The sequence below is a fragment of the Medicago sativa genome, chromosome 1, assembly GCF_051527215.1.
Source record: "Medicago sativa cultivar Bolivia chromosome 1, Bolivia_mono, whole genome shotgun sequence".
In the NCBI taxonomy this organism is placed as follows: domain Eukaryota; kingdom Viridiplantae; phylum Streptophyta; class Magnoliopsida; order Fabales; family Fabaceae; genus Medicago; species Medicago sativa.
This window is the reverse complement of record NC_140749.1, coordinates 55,319,121-55,335,486: the sequence shown is the minus strand read 5'-3', so window position 1 is coordinate 55,335,486 and position 16,366 is coordinate 55,319,121. Positions and strand designations below refer to the sequence as shown.

The 16,366-nt window shown below is 37.2% G+C and overlaps 1 protein-coding gene and 1 pseudogene across 1 annotated transcript; one reads left to right on the top strand and one right to left on the bottom strand.

The window, feature by feature from the left end:
- Positions 1–1,431: 1,431 nt before the first annotated feature.
- On the bottom strand, positions 1,432–2,727 carry LOC146955530 (F-box/kelch-repeat protein At3g23880-like; annotated as a pseudogene).
- An 8,201-nt stretch (positions 2,728–10,928) lies between these two features.
- On the top strand, positions 10,929–11,249 carry LOC146955529 (uncharacterized). Its single transcript, XM_085748665.1, has one exon. The coding sequence runs from the start codon at positions 10,929–10,931 to the stop codon at positions 11,247–11,249; it is 321 nt and encodes a 106-aa protein (XP_085604791.1).
- Positions 11,250–16,366: the final 5,117 nt, after the last annotated feature.

The following is a 16,366-nucleotide window of genomic DNA, read 5'->3' as shown; positions in this document are numbered from 1 at the left end:
TGATCAAATCAACTACTTATTCACAGTGATAAAATCTTCCTTCCAAGTTTCTGAAATAAATTTTACAACTATTGGTACGTATTCCAAGTATATGCAATAAACTTTAGTTTGTGAGTATACTGTCAATATTAATAATCAATAATGATATACAAAACCTATTGCACTTTCTTGTTTTCTTTAAATTTCAAGATTGTTAGATTTTGTTTGGAGCAGGTTGATTGAACTTGAAACTTAAAACCATAAATAGTTATCAATTAATATTCTAGTTATTCTTTTCCCACTTCGAAAATGATAAAGGAGAATAGAAAATCCAAACACTTTTTTTTTTGAATGGCAAAAAGATGTACATAGTAAATCCAAACACTTTTCTGAAAATCCAAACACTAAAAAACATATATAATTGAACCCTTTTTCACTTGGTAAATATATTTCCTTGCCTAAGGGAACAAATTGATTGCCATTGAAATCCAATTTCATGTGTCACAGTAGTAGTATAACATACTCAGTTTAGTTAGATGATGATTTGAATCAAACATTACGAATTTTGCATGCGCAAGAGTTAATTAGCAGCATATGTATTAACGGACATACTAGTGATTTGACATAACATCTAAATCCTAAATCCAATCTAATAAAATCAAACGGCACCATCTAATGCAATGTGTGATTGTGAGCAATGTGAAATTGTTATGCATGATGAAGAACCAACAACTCTAACTAACAAACAAATGATAATAACACATGAACTTCTGAAAATGCAAATTTCATTAATTAACAATGATCAACGAAGTCAATGGTAGGAAAAACAAGCATAATATTGTTATCAAAAACCCGACTTAAGTCCCAAAATCCTGGTTTTTGCGACTTTGTGTAGCTTCAACGACTCAAATCCATAGCAAAGTCCCAAAAACAGACAAAATCCTATCAAAATCGCACAAAATCGCACAAAATTGTGAAATCCATTCAAAATCGCAGGATTTTGATGGATTTTGAAGGATTTTGTTCATTTTTTTATAAGGGTTAATTTTTGACCCAGTTTGTAAATTGACCCGATTTGAATTCATGACCCGTTCTATAAATACCCAAAAGGCTAAAAATTTTCATTCTTTCACTTCCCCCACATTTATGTATATGTATTTTGTGGACTTTGAACTTTAGTCATTTATGACTATATGCAATTTATAACATATATTTAACATTATTTTTGTTTTGGTACAATCCTCGATTTTGATTGCGATTTTACGAGTCCCGACTTTGCTATCCTACATCGATTCTACAAAAGTCCTTGAGTAAAATCCTTCGATTTTGATTGCGATTTTACGGGTCCCGATTTTGCTACTCCCTTTCGACTTGAAGTAAAGTCCCGATTTTGATAACCTTGCTACCAAACTCAAATGACATAGCTTAACATCTACATCCAAAGTCCTAGTATTAAAATTTAGGTAATACCAAACTCTCAACGTAGACTTTTGACTGTACATAACTGAAGTCTTGAATCTTTATAGTCTTTGTAGTATCATTTTTGGAATCATAAACAACCCAGTAATTCAATTTATAAAGGTTATGAAACTTGAGAAGCACTTGGTTGTCATCCTTAGAAATGTATTTTATCTCGGGAATGCAAAGAAAGGATTCAGGATCATCGCCAAAGTAAAAGTAGGGAAGTCGGATCAATTTAATCCAAGACTCTTTATTTCCGTATTCTTTCATAAGCCAAACATCATGGAATGAGTGAGAATGAGCAAATATGCACAAACAATCTCTAAGCAAACCCAAGGACAAGTTCAACTTGTTAGACATTCCATGATTTGGCTGTGAAATCTCTTGATAAGATTCATTCCTCAAATCAAGAGAAACAATGGCACACGGGCCGTAATATGCCAACCAATTAACCGTGCCGGCCACGAAAATTCCTTGTTCACCATAAGGAATCATAGAAGGGAGATCCTTAATCCTTCTCCAAGCCAGAGTTCCCAAAGTATAAACTTTAACTTGAGTTTTGAGATCGTAACTAGATAATTAGTAAAAAACAGAAACAACCTTGTAATTATCATTGAAAGGATCATATCCAAAAGCATATTTAGTTTCACCATAATCATCATCTGGAATTTCTAAAGAAGGCAAGTCCTTTAATTTTCGAATGGAAGGGTTCCAAATAAGAGCATGGCGTTTATCAACTGAGAAACAAAGGAGACCGTCACATGAAGCAACGAGACGATCACAATATTTTCGATTAATGGATGAATACTCTAGTTGCCTGCAGTTATAGGTGAAATTATAGTGGAGTGGAACAGAGTCCAGTGGGTAAGAAATTACTGTTAACTCATCTTGTGAGGGGATCCAAATGCTTGTGATAAGTTTGTGGCATGTGGTTGACATGCGAAGGTGTTTATTTGCAAAACTTTGATCATTTGAGATTAGAGAATTCCATGACTTACAGACACAACGGAATTGCAGGAGGGACTTGACGGGAAGTCTACATAGTATTTCTGATATGATATCCAGTGGAATATGAGTCACCGATGCTGGGTGAAGTGGCTGCCTCTTGGTGTTTGAGAATAAAAAATTCATAAACTTCAATGGAATTTGAAGTTGATTCTTCCTTTTGTTTAAGAATAGAAAATTCCACAACCTGTGGATTTTAAGGATGAACTTCTTGACCGGAAGTGAGAATTCCAAAAGTTGCGGAACGAATGCTAGGGTTTCGGTCAGTTGGTGTTGCTTCATCCTCTAGCGGTTTTAGGGATTTGTTTAGGAACTATAATATGTTTCATGTGTGTAATCTTTTGAGGGAATACAATATCAATAAGTTGAGAATAATTTTTATGTGATTTTAATTTTTTTTTCAATTTTGATCCCCTTATTTTTTTATACTTGTGCCCTTAGGGCACAAGATAAGGATCTTAAAATAGAATTAAACAATAAATATTGTATTAGAAAGATAAGTTTCTAAGCTTTTAAGGTTATGAATGCATAATTTCTAAGGTTAAATTTCTTTATTTAGTTTCTTATCTTGTGCCCTAAGGGAAAAAGTTAACAAGACCCTTTTTTTTATTTAGTTATATCAATTTTTTTTCACGACCTAAAATCTAAAATCATGACCGGTGGACGAACAAGTACTTCCTAGTCGGGGAAGTCTATTGACGACACTTGAGAAGCTATAATTTAAACAATCTTCAAATTTGACTTTCATCAAAAAAAATATTTACTGAAATTTCGACAGAGTTTCCTCTGTATCTTCAACATTTTCAAGATTTGAATCCTGTTTTAAAAACCTATTTCATAAGCAAGAATCTCAAAATAATTTTTTTCCCATACTTGTACAATTTAAAATAAAACATCCTAGACTTCCAAATAGCTGCAGATACATCAATTGACATTAAAATATAAAGAGAAGCCAACCAACGGTTCCTACCAAAAGCAACACTGCAAAAACTGTGAATCTGTTAGCAGCTTTCTACTTATCTGCATGGGAATCTGAAAAAAATAGAAAATCAAGAGTAACTCACAAGGACTTAGGGAGAGACAACAACCACCACCCACTAGAAAAGAAACACCCAAAGGCACGATTATTTATTTTTCTCAAATCTAATTTTAATTTATAAAGCTAGTAACCGTATAAAAGTATAATAAACTCACAATCAAGCGTATCATGAAGATTAAAAAAAACTTTGTAAATTTATCAAACTAAACAAGACCATATCAAAATTCCAATGTCGTCAAGAGGTGAAACCAAATCAACAAATTTAAAGGAAATATAGAAATCGGTATAATGAAAAAGAATCAAAATAATCAACTTCAAATAGAATATAAACTTAGATTCCATTTAATAATATCAAAATAACCAACTTTAAAGAAAGTATCGAAATCCAACTTTAGCGAAAATAATCAAGTGGGTGAATCGACAACTAGCTCCATCTTGTTGATAGCTCTTTCCTACTAAGAGTGACCTTTCCCTTAGTGGTAGCTCCATCTAACAGATAGCTCTTTTCTCTCGACTCAAAACAAAGTGTAAAACATTTTCAATTAGGGAGTTTACGTCTTATTGATAACCCTCTCCTCCTGATAAGTGCCAAGAAGTGTTAATTCAATGTTGTATTTTAGGCATTTTTGTTGCTTGCTTTGCAAGTTATTGAGGGAAAAGCCGAGAGATAAGTGTTAATTGCCCTATTATGCTTTATATATCTTACTCTACCCAATTGTGCAGGTTTTGACGTCAAGACACTAAGAAAAGAAGAAAAACAAGAAAAAGTACAAAGAGGCAGAAAGCACCCCTTTGCTCGCGAGGCGAGCAATCCAGCTCGCAGTGGCGAGCACAGCAACTCGCAGTGGCGAGCAACAAGGCAAGAAGGAAACAGAGGACACCACTTTGCTCACGAGGCGAGCAATCCAGCTCGCAGTGGCGAGCACAACAACTCGTAGTGGCAAGCACAACAACACGCAGTGGCGAGCATCAGAACAAAGAAAGAAACAGAAAGCACCCTCTTGCTCGCGAGGCGAGCAAAGCTACTCGCAGTGGCGAGTAAGGGAGGTCTAACCCCCCAGAGGTGACGTGGCAAGAACTTAATGGTGAAGAAACTTCAACTCGCCATGGCGAGTGAAGGAGCTAGCTAGGCGAGTTGATGCAGATCAAATTTTTCTATAAATAGACCACTTACCATTCATTGAAGTATCTTAGCATCTCTTAGTTCTTTCATAGTTTTCATTTGTAGACATCTTAGAGAGAGAAATAGGGTTAGATTTTATAGAGTGAGAGTGATAGAAGGTGGATTCTTCCTCATTTGTTGAGACATCACAATTTGTAATGGATCTTTCCTCTTCAATTCATTCTTGCAAGGCTTCCATGACAATGAGTAGCTAAATCTCCTTTGTTGGGATTAGAGGTACTTGATCTAAGTTAACATGTAATCTTTTGATCTATAAATATATGGTTCTAGCATTTGATTTGATATTGATGTTGTTCTTGCACTTTAATCTTTATGTTTGATTTATTAAGTGATTGAAAAATGCTTTTGAATCTAGATCTAGAATAATCATCTATCAAAACATAGATTCTAGACATGGAATGGATGTTTTGATAATCACCTTTTGTATCCAAACCTAATGCTTACTTATCATTCAATAGATTGAGAAATCATCAATTGAATGATAAGAACGACTCTTGAATCATTCAATAGTTTGAGACATCGACGATTGAACGATACAAGAGATCTCACGATATTGTTTGGACACGAATGATGTTGTTGAGGGATACATGATAATGTCAAAGAAAAATCTAGAACACGTATATGATCATTAGGTTATATGTGATGCTTGATTAAGGAACTCTAATCCTAACAAGTTTCACGCCTTATTAATCTCCAGTTTATTATTTGCAAAGTAGTTAACGTAGTTTAAACAAGCAAACAAGTACTCTTATAACTTAGAATGATATTTGATGTTGAATTGTCCATGATATCGCACTACTCCCTGAGGAGACGATTTATAAATACTTATCTTGTTTGATGCAAAAATACTACATCAAAATGGCACCGTTGCCGGGGACTGGCGTTTAGATATCATAGATTGTACGACTATTTTATCGTTTTAAGCAATTTTGCACATAATTACTTTGTATAGATATTTATATCATTCATTCATTATCCTTGGTGTTGCTAATCTTGTGGTTAGATTCTTGAAATTTGTTTATGCGAGGTACAGTTCCACCAGAGAAACTAAAGTTTGATCCTGAGATTGAGAAGGCGGCTCGCAGGAACAACAGTTGAAGAAAAAGAAAGAACGAGAACTAGCCAAACATAAGCAACAAGAAGGAACCTCAACTTTCATTCCTTCATTAACCACATTATTTGAAGAAGAAGACCTGGCTGATAACAATCAAAATGTTGATCAAAATAATCAAAGTGTGATGCCTTGTTGGACAAGTCCAAGACGCTTGGCTCATCTGGGAAAGGACAAGGAGAAACAAGTGGAGTTGAAGTCTGGAACTATATAACTTATCTCAAATCATCCTTTTGCAGGGCTAGATCATGAAGATCCTTATCAACATCTTTCGGTGTTTTATGCCCTAGCCAACAGTCTTGGTCAATCTGAAGCTGATGAAGAAGCTGGGTTCGTTAGGTTGTTTCAACATTCACTCATCGACAAAGCTCGGGAGTGGTATCTTGATCAACCACCGTCTGTTTTGAATAATTGGAATGCACTGGAGAAAGCTTTCCAAGAGAGATTCTTTCCGGATCATAAACACATGGATACTAAAACCGCAATTGCAATGTTCGCTCAAGGTTCAGATGAGTCCTTATGTGAAGCATGAGAGCGATACAAGTCATTACTCAGAAAGTGTCAAAAGCATGAATTTGACGACCAAACTCAAATCCATATGGTCCGTGGAGGATTACTACCAGAGCCAAAACTTATCTTGGATGCAGCTGCACATGGTTCTTTGATGGCATTAAGTCCTAAAGACGCAGTAGATATCATTAATAAGATGTCACTCAATGACCGAGCAGCCAAACACAATCGAAGTGGTGCACACAGGAAGTCCGGAATCCTTGAGTTAGGGTCAAGTGATGCAAATCTAGCACAAACCAAAATCCTAACTCAACAGCTTGAAGAAATTAAGACTCAAATGAGGGAGATGCCTAAACTCATTAAAGAACAATTGCAAAAAGAACAAAGGCATCAACAAGTTCATTTCTGTGAAATGTGTTCTGGTGATCACCCAACAGGTTATTGTCCACCGCAACTGGAGGAAGAAGTAAACTATGTGGGCAATCAACAAAGACCAGGACAATTTCAAGGTCAATATCCAGGCAATTGAAACCAACAACGATATCCAACCAACAACAACTTCCAAAGAGGCAACAACTTTGGACAACCATGGAGGTCTACTGCCGGACCTTCAAATCAACAACCATACAACAACAACTTCCAACAATATCCACCACAATAAGATCGTACACAAAAGATTGAAGACACCCTCAATCAATTCATGCAGCTTACAATGGCCAACCAACAAAACAACACTGCGTCCATCAAGAATCTCGAGATGCAAATGGGACAACAAGCTCAACACTTGAGCCAAATCTCCCAAATCTTGGCCAATCAACAAGGAGGTGCCTTCACAGCTAATACTCAAAACAATCCCAACAATGGCAACAATGGAAAGAACGAGCAATGCAAAGCCATTTCAACAAGAAGTGGAAAGGTAATCGGGCAAGGGATTGGAGATAACTTGGAGGTGGAGAGGCAAGTTGTTGAAGATGAAGAGGAGGTGGATAAAGAAGAAAGTGAAAAGGAAGAGGTGGATGTACATAATGATGAAGATGTAGATAATAGAAGCTTAGTTGAAAAAGAAAAAGAACAAAAAAATGAGAAAGATGAAAAAATTCAAAAAATAAAGAAGTAGTTGAAAAGGATGTGGGAAAGAACAAGAAGAAAGAAGTCGGGAAGGATGTGCCGGCTCATAAGCTTCCATATCCTAAAGCTCAATCAAAGAAGGACTTGGAGAAGCATTTCAAGAGATTCCTTGATATATTCAAGAAGTTAGAGATCAACATTCCTTTTGCAGAAGCTCTTGATCAAATGACAACATATGCCAAGTTCATGAAAGAGATCTTGTCTAAGAAACGTCGATACAAGGATGAAGAAACAATTCAACTTGACGCAAATTGTAGTGCAATCATCCAAAGACGATTACCAAGGAAGGAAAGAGATCCCGAAAGAGTTACACTGCCTGTAGCAAATGGTACCGTCAATGTCGGTAAAGCTTTAATTGATCTTGGTTCAAGTATCAATCTTATACCTTATTCGGTTGTTAAGCGTGTTGGTGGCTTAGACCTTAAGTTAACTAAGATGACTCTACAATTAGCCGACAAATCCATAGCCCGACCAATGGGAATAGTTGAAGATGTTTTGGTTAAAGTGGATAAATTTGTGTTTCACGTAGATTTTGTGGTGATGGATATTGAAGAAGATGATGATGTGCCCTTAATTATTGGACGAGCATTCATGTTAGCCGCAAGAATGATGATTGATTATGATGATGGATTGATGAAAGTGCGGCTTGACAATGAAGAGTTAACTTCAATCTCCATGATGCAATGAAACATTCCAAAGATAAAGGAGCTTGTTTTAAGCTGGGTGCAATGGATGAAGTTATCATGGATACAAGGAAGCAATTGCATAAGCCTACAAATCTTGAAAGAGTGCTTACTGATGCACTTAATGTTCTTAGTGTTGAGGAAGAAAAGAAGATTGAAGAATGTATAAAAGAGTTAGAGACTTTGAAGGAGATTCCTCCAAAGAAAGCCAAGATGGAGGAATTGAAAGACAAAGACAAGGTGGAAGAACCTAAGATTGAAATGAAAGTCTTGCCATCACATCTTAAGTATGTGTTCCTTGAAGACGATGGCACAAAACCAGTGATCATTAGTAGCTCTTTGTCAAAGAATGAAGAAAAGAAATTGATTGAAGTTCTCAAGAGCAACAAAGAAGCAATAGGTTGGAAGTTGTTTGACCTCAAAGGCATTAGCCCTTCATATTGTATGCATAAGATCAATATGGAGGAGAACTTCAAACCGGTGACTCAACCTCAACGCCGGTTAAATCCTACAATGAAGGAAGTAGTCCGCAAGGAAGTGGTTAAGTTACTTGAGGCCGGTATGATCTATCCAATCTCAGATAGTTCTTGGGTAAGCCCGGTACAGGTGGTGCCAAAGAAAGGTGGTATGACAGTGGTAAAGAACGAAAAGAATGAGCTCATACCAACAAGAACCGTCACCAGCTGGCGGATGTGTATCGATTATCGGAGACTTAACCAATTCACAAGGAAGGACCATTTTCCATTGCCTTTCATGGATCAAATGCTAGAACGTTTAGCCAGGAAAGCATATTATTGTTTCCTTGATGGTTACTCGGGCTACAACCAAATCACAGTCAACCCGGAGGATCATGAGAAGACAACATTCACTTGTCCCTTTGGAATCTTTGCATATAGAAGGATGTCGTTCGGTTTATGCAATGCACCTGCAACATTTCAGAGATGTATGTAAGAAATATTCTCCGATTTGATTGAGAAAAGCATTGAGGTATTCTTGGGTGATTTCTCTGTATTTGGATCATCCTATGATGTGTGTTTGAACAACTTGGACACTGTGCTGAAGCGGTGTAAAGAAACCAATCTTGTGCTTAATTGGGAGAAATGCCATTTCATGGTGACTGAAGGCATAGTACTTGGTCACAAGATATCATCAAGAGGCATAGAAGTTGACAAGGCAAAGATTGATGTGATAGGAAAGCTCCAACCACCAGTCAATGTCAAAGGTGTTCATAGTTTTCTTGGCCATGCCGGTTTCTACCGGAGATTCATCAAAGACTTTTCAAAGATAGCAAAGCCATTGAGCAACTTGCTCAACAAAGATAAGTCTTTTATTTTTGATAATAATTGTCTAATTGCATTTGAAACCTTGAAAGAGCGGTTGACCTCCGCACCAATAATCACAGCTCCTAATTGGGATTTAAACTTTGAATTAATGTGTGATGCGAGTGATTATGCTGTTGGTGCTGTGTTAGGTCAACACAAGAATAAAATTTTTCATGCTATACATTATGCAAGTAAAGTTTTAAATAAAGCACAAATAAACTATGCTACCACTGAAAAAGAATTACTTGCAATATTGTATGCATTGGAAAAGTTTCGTTCATACCTTGTAGGTTCCAAGATTGTTGTCTATACTGACCATGCAGCTATCGAGTACCTCCTTACCAAGTCTGATTCAAAACCAAGGCTCGTCCGATGGATGTTGTTATTACAAAAGTTTAACTTAGAGATAAAGGAAAAGAAAGGTACATAAAATCTTGTGGCTGATCACCTATCAAGGCTAATGAAGAAAGAAGTGACAAAGAATGAACCGAAGGTTCGTGAAGAATTTCCCGATGAAAAGTTGTTTGCAATCAAAGAGAGACCATGGTTTGCCGATATGGCGAATTACAAAGCAACTGAATTCATTCCCGAAGACTTTATTTTGCAACAACACAAGAGATTCCTCCATGAAGCTAATCATTATGTATGGGATGAACCATACTTATTCAAGATTGGAGCGGAAAATCTCTTGCGTAGGTGTGTTGATGATGAAGAAGCAAAGTAGATCCTATGGCAATGCCATAATTCACCATATGGAGGTCACTTCAATGGGGAGAGAACAGCTGCAAAGGTGTTCCAATCCGGTTTCTATTGGCCAACACTTTTCAAAGATGCCAATACACATTGCAAGCATTGTGATGAATGTCAAAGAACCGGATCCATGTCAAAGAGGAATGAAATGCCTTTACAAAGTATCATGGAAGTGGAAGTCTTTGACTGTTGGGGTATTGACTTTGTTGGTCCTTTTCCTTCATCATATTCCAATGAATACATCTTGGTAGCTGTTGATTATGTCTCAAAGTGGGTGGAAGCCGTAGCAACGCCTAAAGCCGATAACAAGACGGTAATCAAGTTTTTAAAGAAGAATATATTCACCTGATTTGGAACACCAAGAGTGTTGATAAGTGATGGAGGTTCTCATTTTTGCAATACACCATTGGCCAAGGTATTAGACCATTATGGTGTGAAACACAAGGTAGCATCACCATACCATCCTCAAACAAATGGCCAAGCCGAGGTATCAAACCGTGAAGTTAAGAGAATTCTAGAGAAAACAGTCTCGGCGTCAAGAAAGGATTGGTCAACAAATCTTGATGAGGCTTTGTGTGCTTATAGGACAGCTTATAAATCTCCTATAGGTCTCACTCCATTTCAAATGGTCTACGGGAAATCATGTCACTTACCGGTGGAGCTCGAACACAAAGCATTCTGGGCACTCAAGTTCTTGAATTTTGATCAAGAGAAAGCCGGTGAAAAGAGAAAGATTCAAATGCATTAACTTGAGGAGATGCAGAACCAGACATATGAATCCTCAAAGTTGTACAAAGAAAGGGTCAAAAGGTACCATGATAAAAAGATTATACAAAGGCAATTCAGGCATGGACAGATGGTGCTGCTTTTCAACTCAAGGTTGAGACTCTTTCCGGGCAAGTTAAAGTCCAAATGGTCCAGGCCGTTCAGGGTTAAAGAAGTTAAACCATATGGTGCAGTGGAGCTAGAAGATCCAATTACAAAGGCTAGCTGGACAGTCAATGGGCAGAGGCTTAAGCCCTATTTTGGTGGTGAAATTGATTGGCTTACGTCGACGATTTCACTTGACAATCCTTGATTTCAAATGTAACAGAGCTAATGACGATAAACAAGCGCTTGTTGGGAGGCACCCCAATTTTGTAAGTATATTTCCTGTTTTAATGCATACTAGGTATTAAAGTCATGTGCATATCAAACCCAATCAAAAACAGAAGTCACAAAGAAAGCAGAATCCTGAACTGCAACAACTCGCGAGGCGAGTAGAATAGCTCGCCATAGTGAGTAAATTGGTCTTTGACCATTTTGACTACCATTTCACTCGCCACTGCGAGTAAATCAGCTCGCGAGGCGAGTAAGCACAGTTTGGGCAGTTACGCATCCCAAGGCCACTAACTCACATTAACTTCGTCACTAACTCACATTAACCACTCATTACCACCAATTCCTTATCATTTTCGTTTTAACTTTCTCTCTCTTCAAAAGTTCTCCATTTTTCTTTTCTCAAACAACAAACACTAACCCTCATTTCTCAAAGCCACAAATTTCAACCAAAAATCAAGACAAGTCAAAAATCATAGCATAATCATCTTTGCACTTGCATCCTTACTTTCAAGAACAGGTTTGAATCAACAGCTTGTACTCTATTTTAATTTAATTTTGAATGCATGGAAACCCTAGGTTAGAAGATGAAATTCTGTGTGAGCCTTTGGTCCGAAATTCAAACCCATGAACAGAGATGAGACTGAATCATTTCAAACTTGTTACAGTTTTCATAACACAAACTTTTTGCAAAATACCCCTTTGTAAATCTTCAATTAAATAGGGTTTTTGCAGAATAACTGAACAACAAGTGATTTAGATTCATCTCTGTATCTGTTTAGGGTCGAAATTGCTTTATTTAGGGTTAGGACATCATAACACTGGAAATACTTTTGAAAAAGGTCGATTTTGGTCAATTTCTGGGTAAACTCGCCTCGGCGAGCTTCATCACTCGCGAGGCGAGTGTTCATCTGAAACCCAGAAAAAAAACATCAGGTTACTCGCCACTGCGAGTAACTCTGCTCGCGAGGCGAGTAGCTTCAGAACTTGAAAATTTTCTGCTCTGGCTTTGATTTAACTTGACGCCAACTGTTCTAAAGTGTTTTCATACTGTTATTTAATGGCTATATTGTTGTCTGTATGGAATTTCCTGGTTGTTTTGCAGGAATCGCGCCTAAGAATCCTCAAAAGAGAAAGAATGGGGAAACTGCTCCACCCCAACCCTCCAGAAACCAAAATTTTGATGCGAGTAGATTCAAAACTCGTTACCATCAAGAGAGGTACGTTGAATTGCTCGACCAAGCCATGTGGACCGAGAGAGTGTTCAACATTAGCCCCGAGGGACCTTATGGGGAATTTGCCAAACTTTTGAAAGACGAAGGGTGGGATAGACTTTGCAACCTGATGTATGTTTTCTACATGTCATATAACTATGTACACGTGAGTATATATAGGATCGTTTTCCACAAGGAGTTGCGGTATATCATAAGCGTTTTCACAATCTTTCACATTAAGGTATCATTTATAAAATGTTTGTTTGTAACACTATATCCATAGATGACAAAAGTAAACACGAGAAGAGATCGAACTATTTCGCTTGCGGTAGAAGATAACGAGCAAGCATAACAGCAGCAATCTCTCGATCGATTAACAGACTCTAGCTTTATAACCAATATTATTACAATCATTTCTACAACATCCTTCGTGTCCAAAGCGACATCGTTTTTTTCTAAGTTAGCGTTTAAACATTCGTGTCCAAATCCCTTAAACGATAACAAAGTCGATCGGATAACTTAATCGACCGTGTCCAGCCTGATTAAGTATCCGAAAGCATTAAAATCTTGATTAAAAGTAATTATCAAAGGTTTACAAACTTGTCAAGAGTGATATAATCTAAGATAGATTGTTATTCTAGTTCTAGATTCAAGAGTTCGTGTCCAAATCTTCTTGAATCTCTTTGAAAGCATTAAAAGCAAGAATAACAACAATATTGAATCATTAAGCTAGAACCTTATATATTAAAAGATCAAAAGATTACATAATAGCTAGATTGTTACCTCAATACTACAAAGAAGGTGATAGTTACACATAGACATGTAAACTAATGCAAGGAAGGAAGGAAAGATGAAGATTCCATGCCAAGATCCCTGATGTCTCAATGAATCTAGGGTTGAATCTACTCCTTAATCTCTTGCTTTGTGTTTCTCTCTTGGAAATAGCTCTAACCTCTCTCTAGAAATGTATAAAATGTTTTAATGGAATAGTGAAAAAAATGTCCTAGAGAAAGGGAAAACTTGTATTTAAATGGGCTGAAAACGTGTAATCTCGCTCAAGCGAGAAGCCTAAATATCCAACCATGGCCAATGGAGTCTTGCCACGTAGCCCTGCTCCTTGATGAAGTTGCATCTCGCGTAAGCGAGTTATAACTCGCGTAAGCGAGGTTGCTTGAAACTTAAACCGCCTTAGAATCCTGCTTGAGCGACTTGGAAGCGAGATGGGAGCGAAATTTACAATTGTTCCCTGGAGAAATCTCGCGTAAGCGAGATGATCTCGCGTAAGCGAGCTTCTAAAATCCACAAGCGACCCTGGAAGCGAGATGCAAGCGAAGGTTGAGCTTCTCCCTGGAGGAATCTCGCTTAAGCGAGATGACCTCGCGTAAGCGAGATTTGCTTGGTTCACACACTTGAGTTTTGGTCCTTGCTTGTCATTTCCTGCATAAATTGGGTAGAATTAGGCATATAAAGCATAAATGGTATAATTACAACAATTGATTGCTTTTCCGTAGATAACTTGCATAACAAGTCACTAAAAATGCCTCTTTTAACACATGAAATATATTACTTTTGAGCACTTATCAAACTCTCCCCAACTTAGCTTTTAGTTTGTCCTCAAACAAAAGAAAGAAAAGGAAATTCACAAGGCTTTGGACAAGCTTTCTAGCACAGTATCAAATCAAATAAAAATTTTCAAGTGGTGATTCAAATGTGAATGCACAGGCAAGCATGAAGTTCTCCATTATTCCTAGCACAGCTATAAATGTGAAACAAGTCCTAAGCACAAAATACACATCATAAACTTCAAAACATAAACATAACTATCTATGAACCACACCTAACACACTTCTTTAAAAGTAAATGGAATACCAAAATAACAATGAGTAAGGTAATGAACACACATCCCACAATCATGCTAACATCCAATTTAAGTTAGGTGTTCATCCAAATATCGTCTCAAAAAGCATAAAAGCATGGATCAAAAGGTCTTGCAAGGGTTATAACTTGGCCGGGCTACAAAAGAAATGTCATATGTGGGGCAATTGATCAGAAAGCCTATCAAAGAGGAACATTCTTTGTAATACAACTTGAAATTCAAAATCTTCCCTACCAAAAATTACAACCTTTGATGATTAACAATCAAACCAATAACCTTGACAACTTATTCTATTTTTGCTTTTTCTTTCTTTTTCTTCTTTTTCTTTTCTTTTTCAAATGTACAACTTTTTCTTTGATTCAATGTTGTCAGGTTATTTTACAACTTCACCAGAACTTGACATATAATGCCTCTTTTTTCTCCCCAACTTGAATACAACAAAACTCTAATTGGATGTTCCCCTATCCTAAGGCAAGGGACAAAGTACAAAAAGGTTAAGAGTTCAACAAAGTAAAATTATCAAAGTCCTATAAGATTCAACCATGAACTGGATTTTTGAAAAATTTCAGGCAAATTCAACAAGCATTGTGCTTATGAAAATTGACAGTTCATGTTTGAGGACTTGATTCATTTGGCTCAGATTGGGGTATCAGATACTCGCTCTTCTCACAGGTAGGCTTTATGTGGTCAAGTAGGTTACTCTCAATTCAAAAAGTGCCTTGATCCTTTCCATGCTTTCAAACAGTTCAAAATAATTATCAGATTTAACATAACTAAAACAAGTTAGACGGTGATTATCGGTCTCCAGCATATATACAACAGATTGAAGCTACCTCACATTTATGTTAAGTACTAAGTGGTTCAAAAATATTTATGTTTATGAAAAGAATTAAATGATATATATTTTGTGCAAAGTACAAATTTCACATTCATAGTAACACCTAGAACAACAGGAAACCAATACCTTGGCATTGCGCTTTCTCACAATTCATATCATTATCACTCACCTGCTTTTGCTCAATAATTGGCTCCATAGAGCACTTTAAACTTTGATGTTCATGAGCAATTTTTCTTTTGACTAAACACAAGCAAGATTAATCAAAAATTTCATCCAAAGCAATAAGTTAAAAACCAAACAACAAGCTAAGCTATTTAACCCAAAACGAAATTAAAATTAAACCAAAATATTGAACACCCAAAACCGTGCTCAAAAAGTATAAGTTCAAAAGCGATAAAATTGTTCCAGCATAAAAATAAAAACATAAACTAAAAAGTCAAAGCAGAAGTCAAAGTAAACTAAGCATCACTAAAAACATCAAAAGAATGCGGTCAGTGTGCCGCATCATCGTCCATATCATCCTGCTGAGATAAATGGACACTGGCTGTCCTCTCTGGATCATCATCGACACCATGCACACTAGCTGTCCCATGCACACTAGCTGTCCTCACCGCATCACCACCAATGTGGACTCTGGCTATCCTAGTAAGGTCATCAGCTGCTCCACCAAATGCTGCACCACTGCCCCCTCCTGGGTAGGTTGGCCTGTCCCCAGGCCACATGTAAGAATCATAGTACTGTGCAGGAGTGAACATAAAACACTGAGGATCCATGTGAGCATCGTAAAGATGCGAGTAAATGCCCTGGTTGCTGCAGAAGATAGCAGCCTGCTGATCCATTATGTGATTATCTCTCAACTCTTGCCTGAAAGCTCTATTCTGCGCATTCTGCTCATGCTGAGTCATCCAAGCCTGCAAAGAAGAAAAATCAAAAGTTCCGGGCTGATGAGGTGGTGGCATAGTCTGGTGAGGATCTTCATGCTCTGGAAAGTCCTCAGGTGGGGGTACATCCCTAGGTGGGGGTACTTGAGAAGAAGAAGCGGCACCTTTGGCTAGTGCTCTAGAAATGTAACCCCGAATGTACTTGTCATCAATAGGAGAAACCAGCTCTTCTGAAAAAGGCTCGGTGACTGGCACCTCATGATGCTTAAGTAATCCCATAATAAAGCC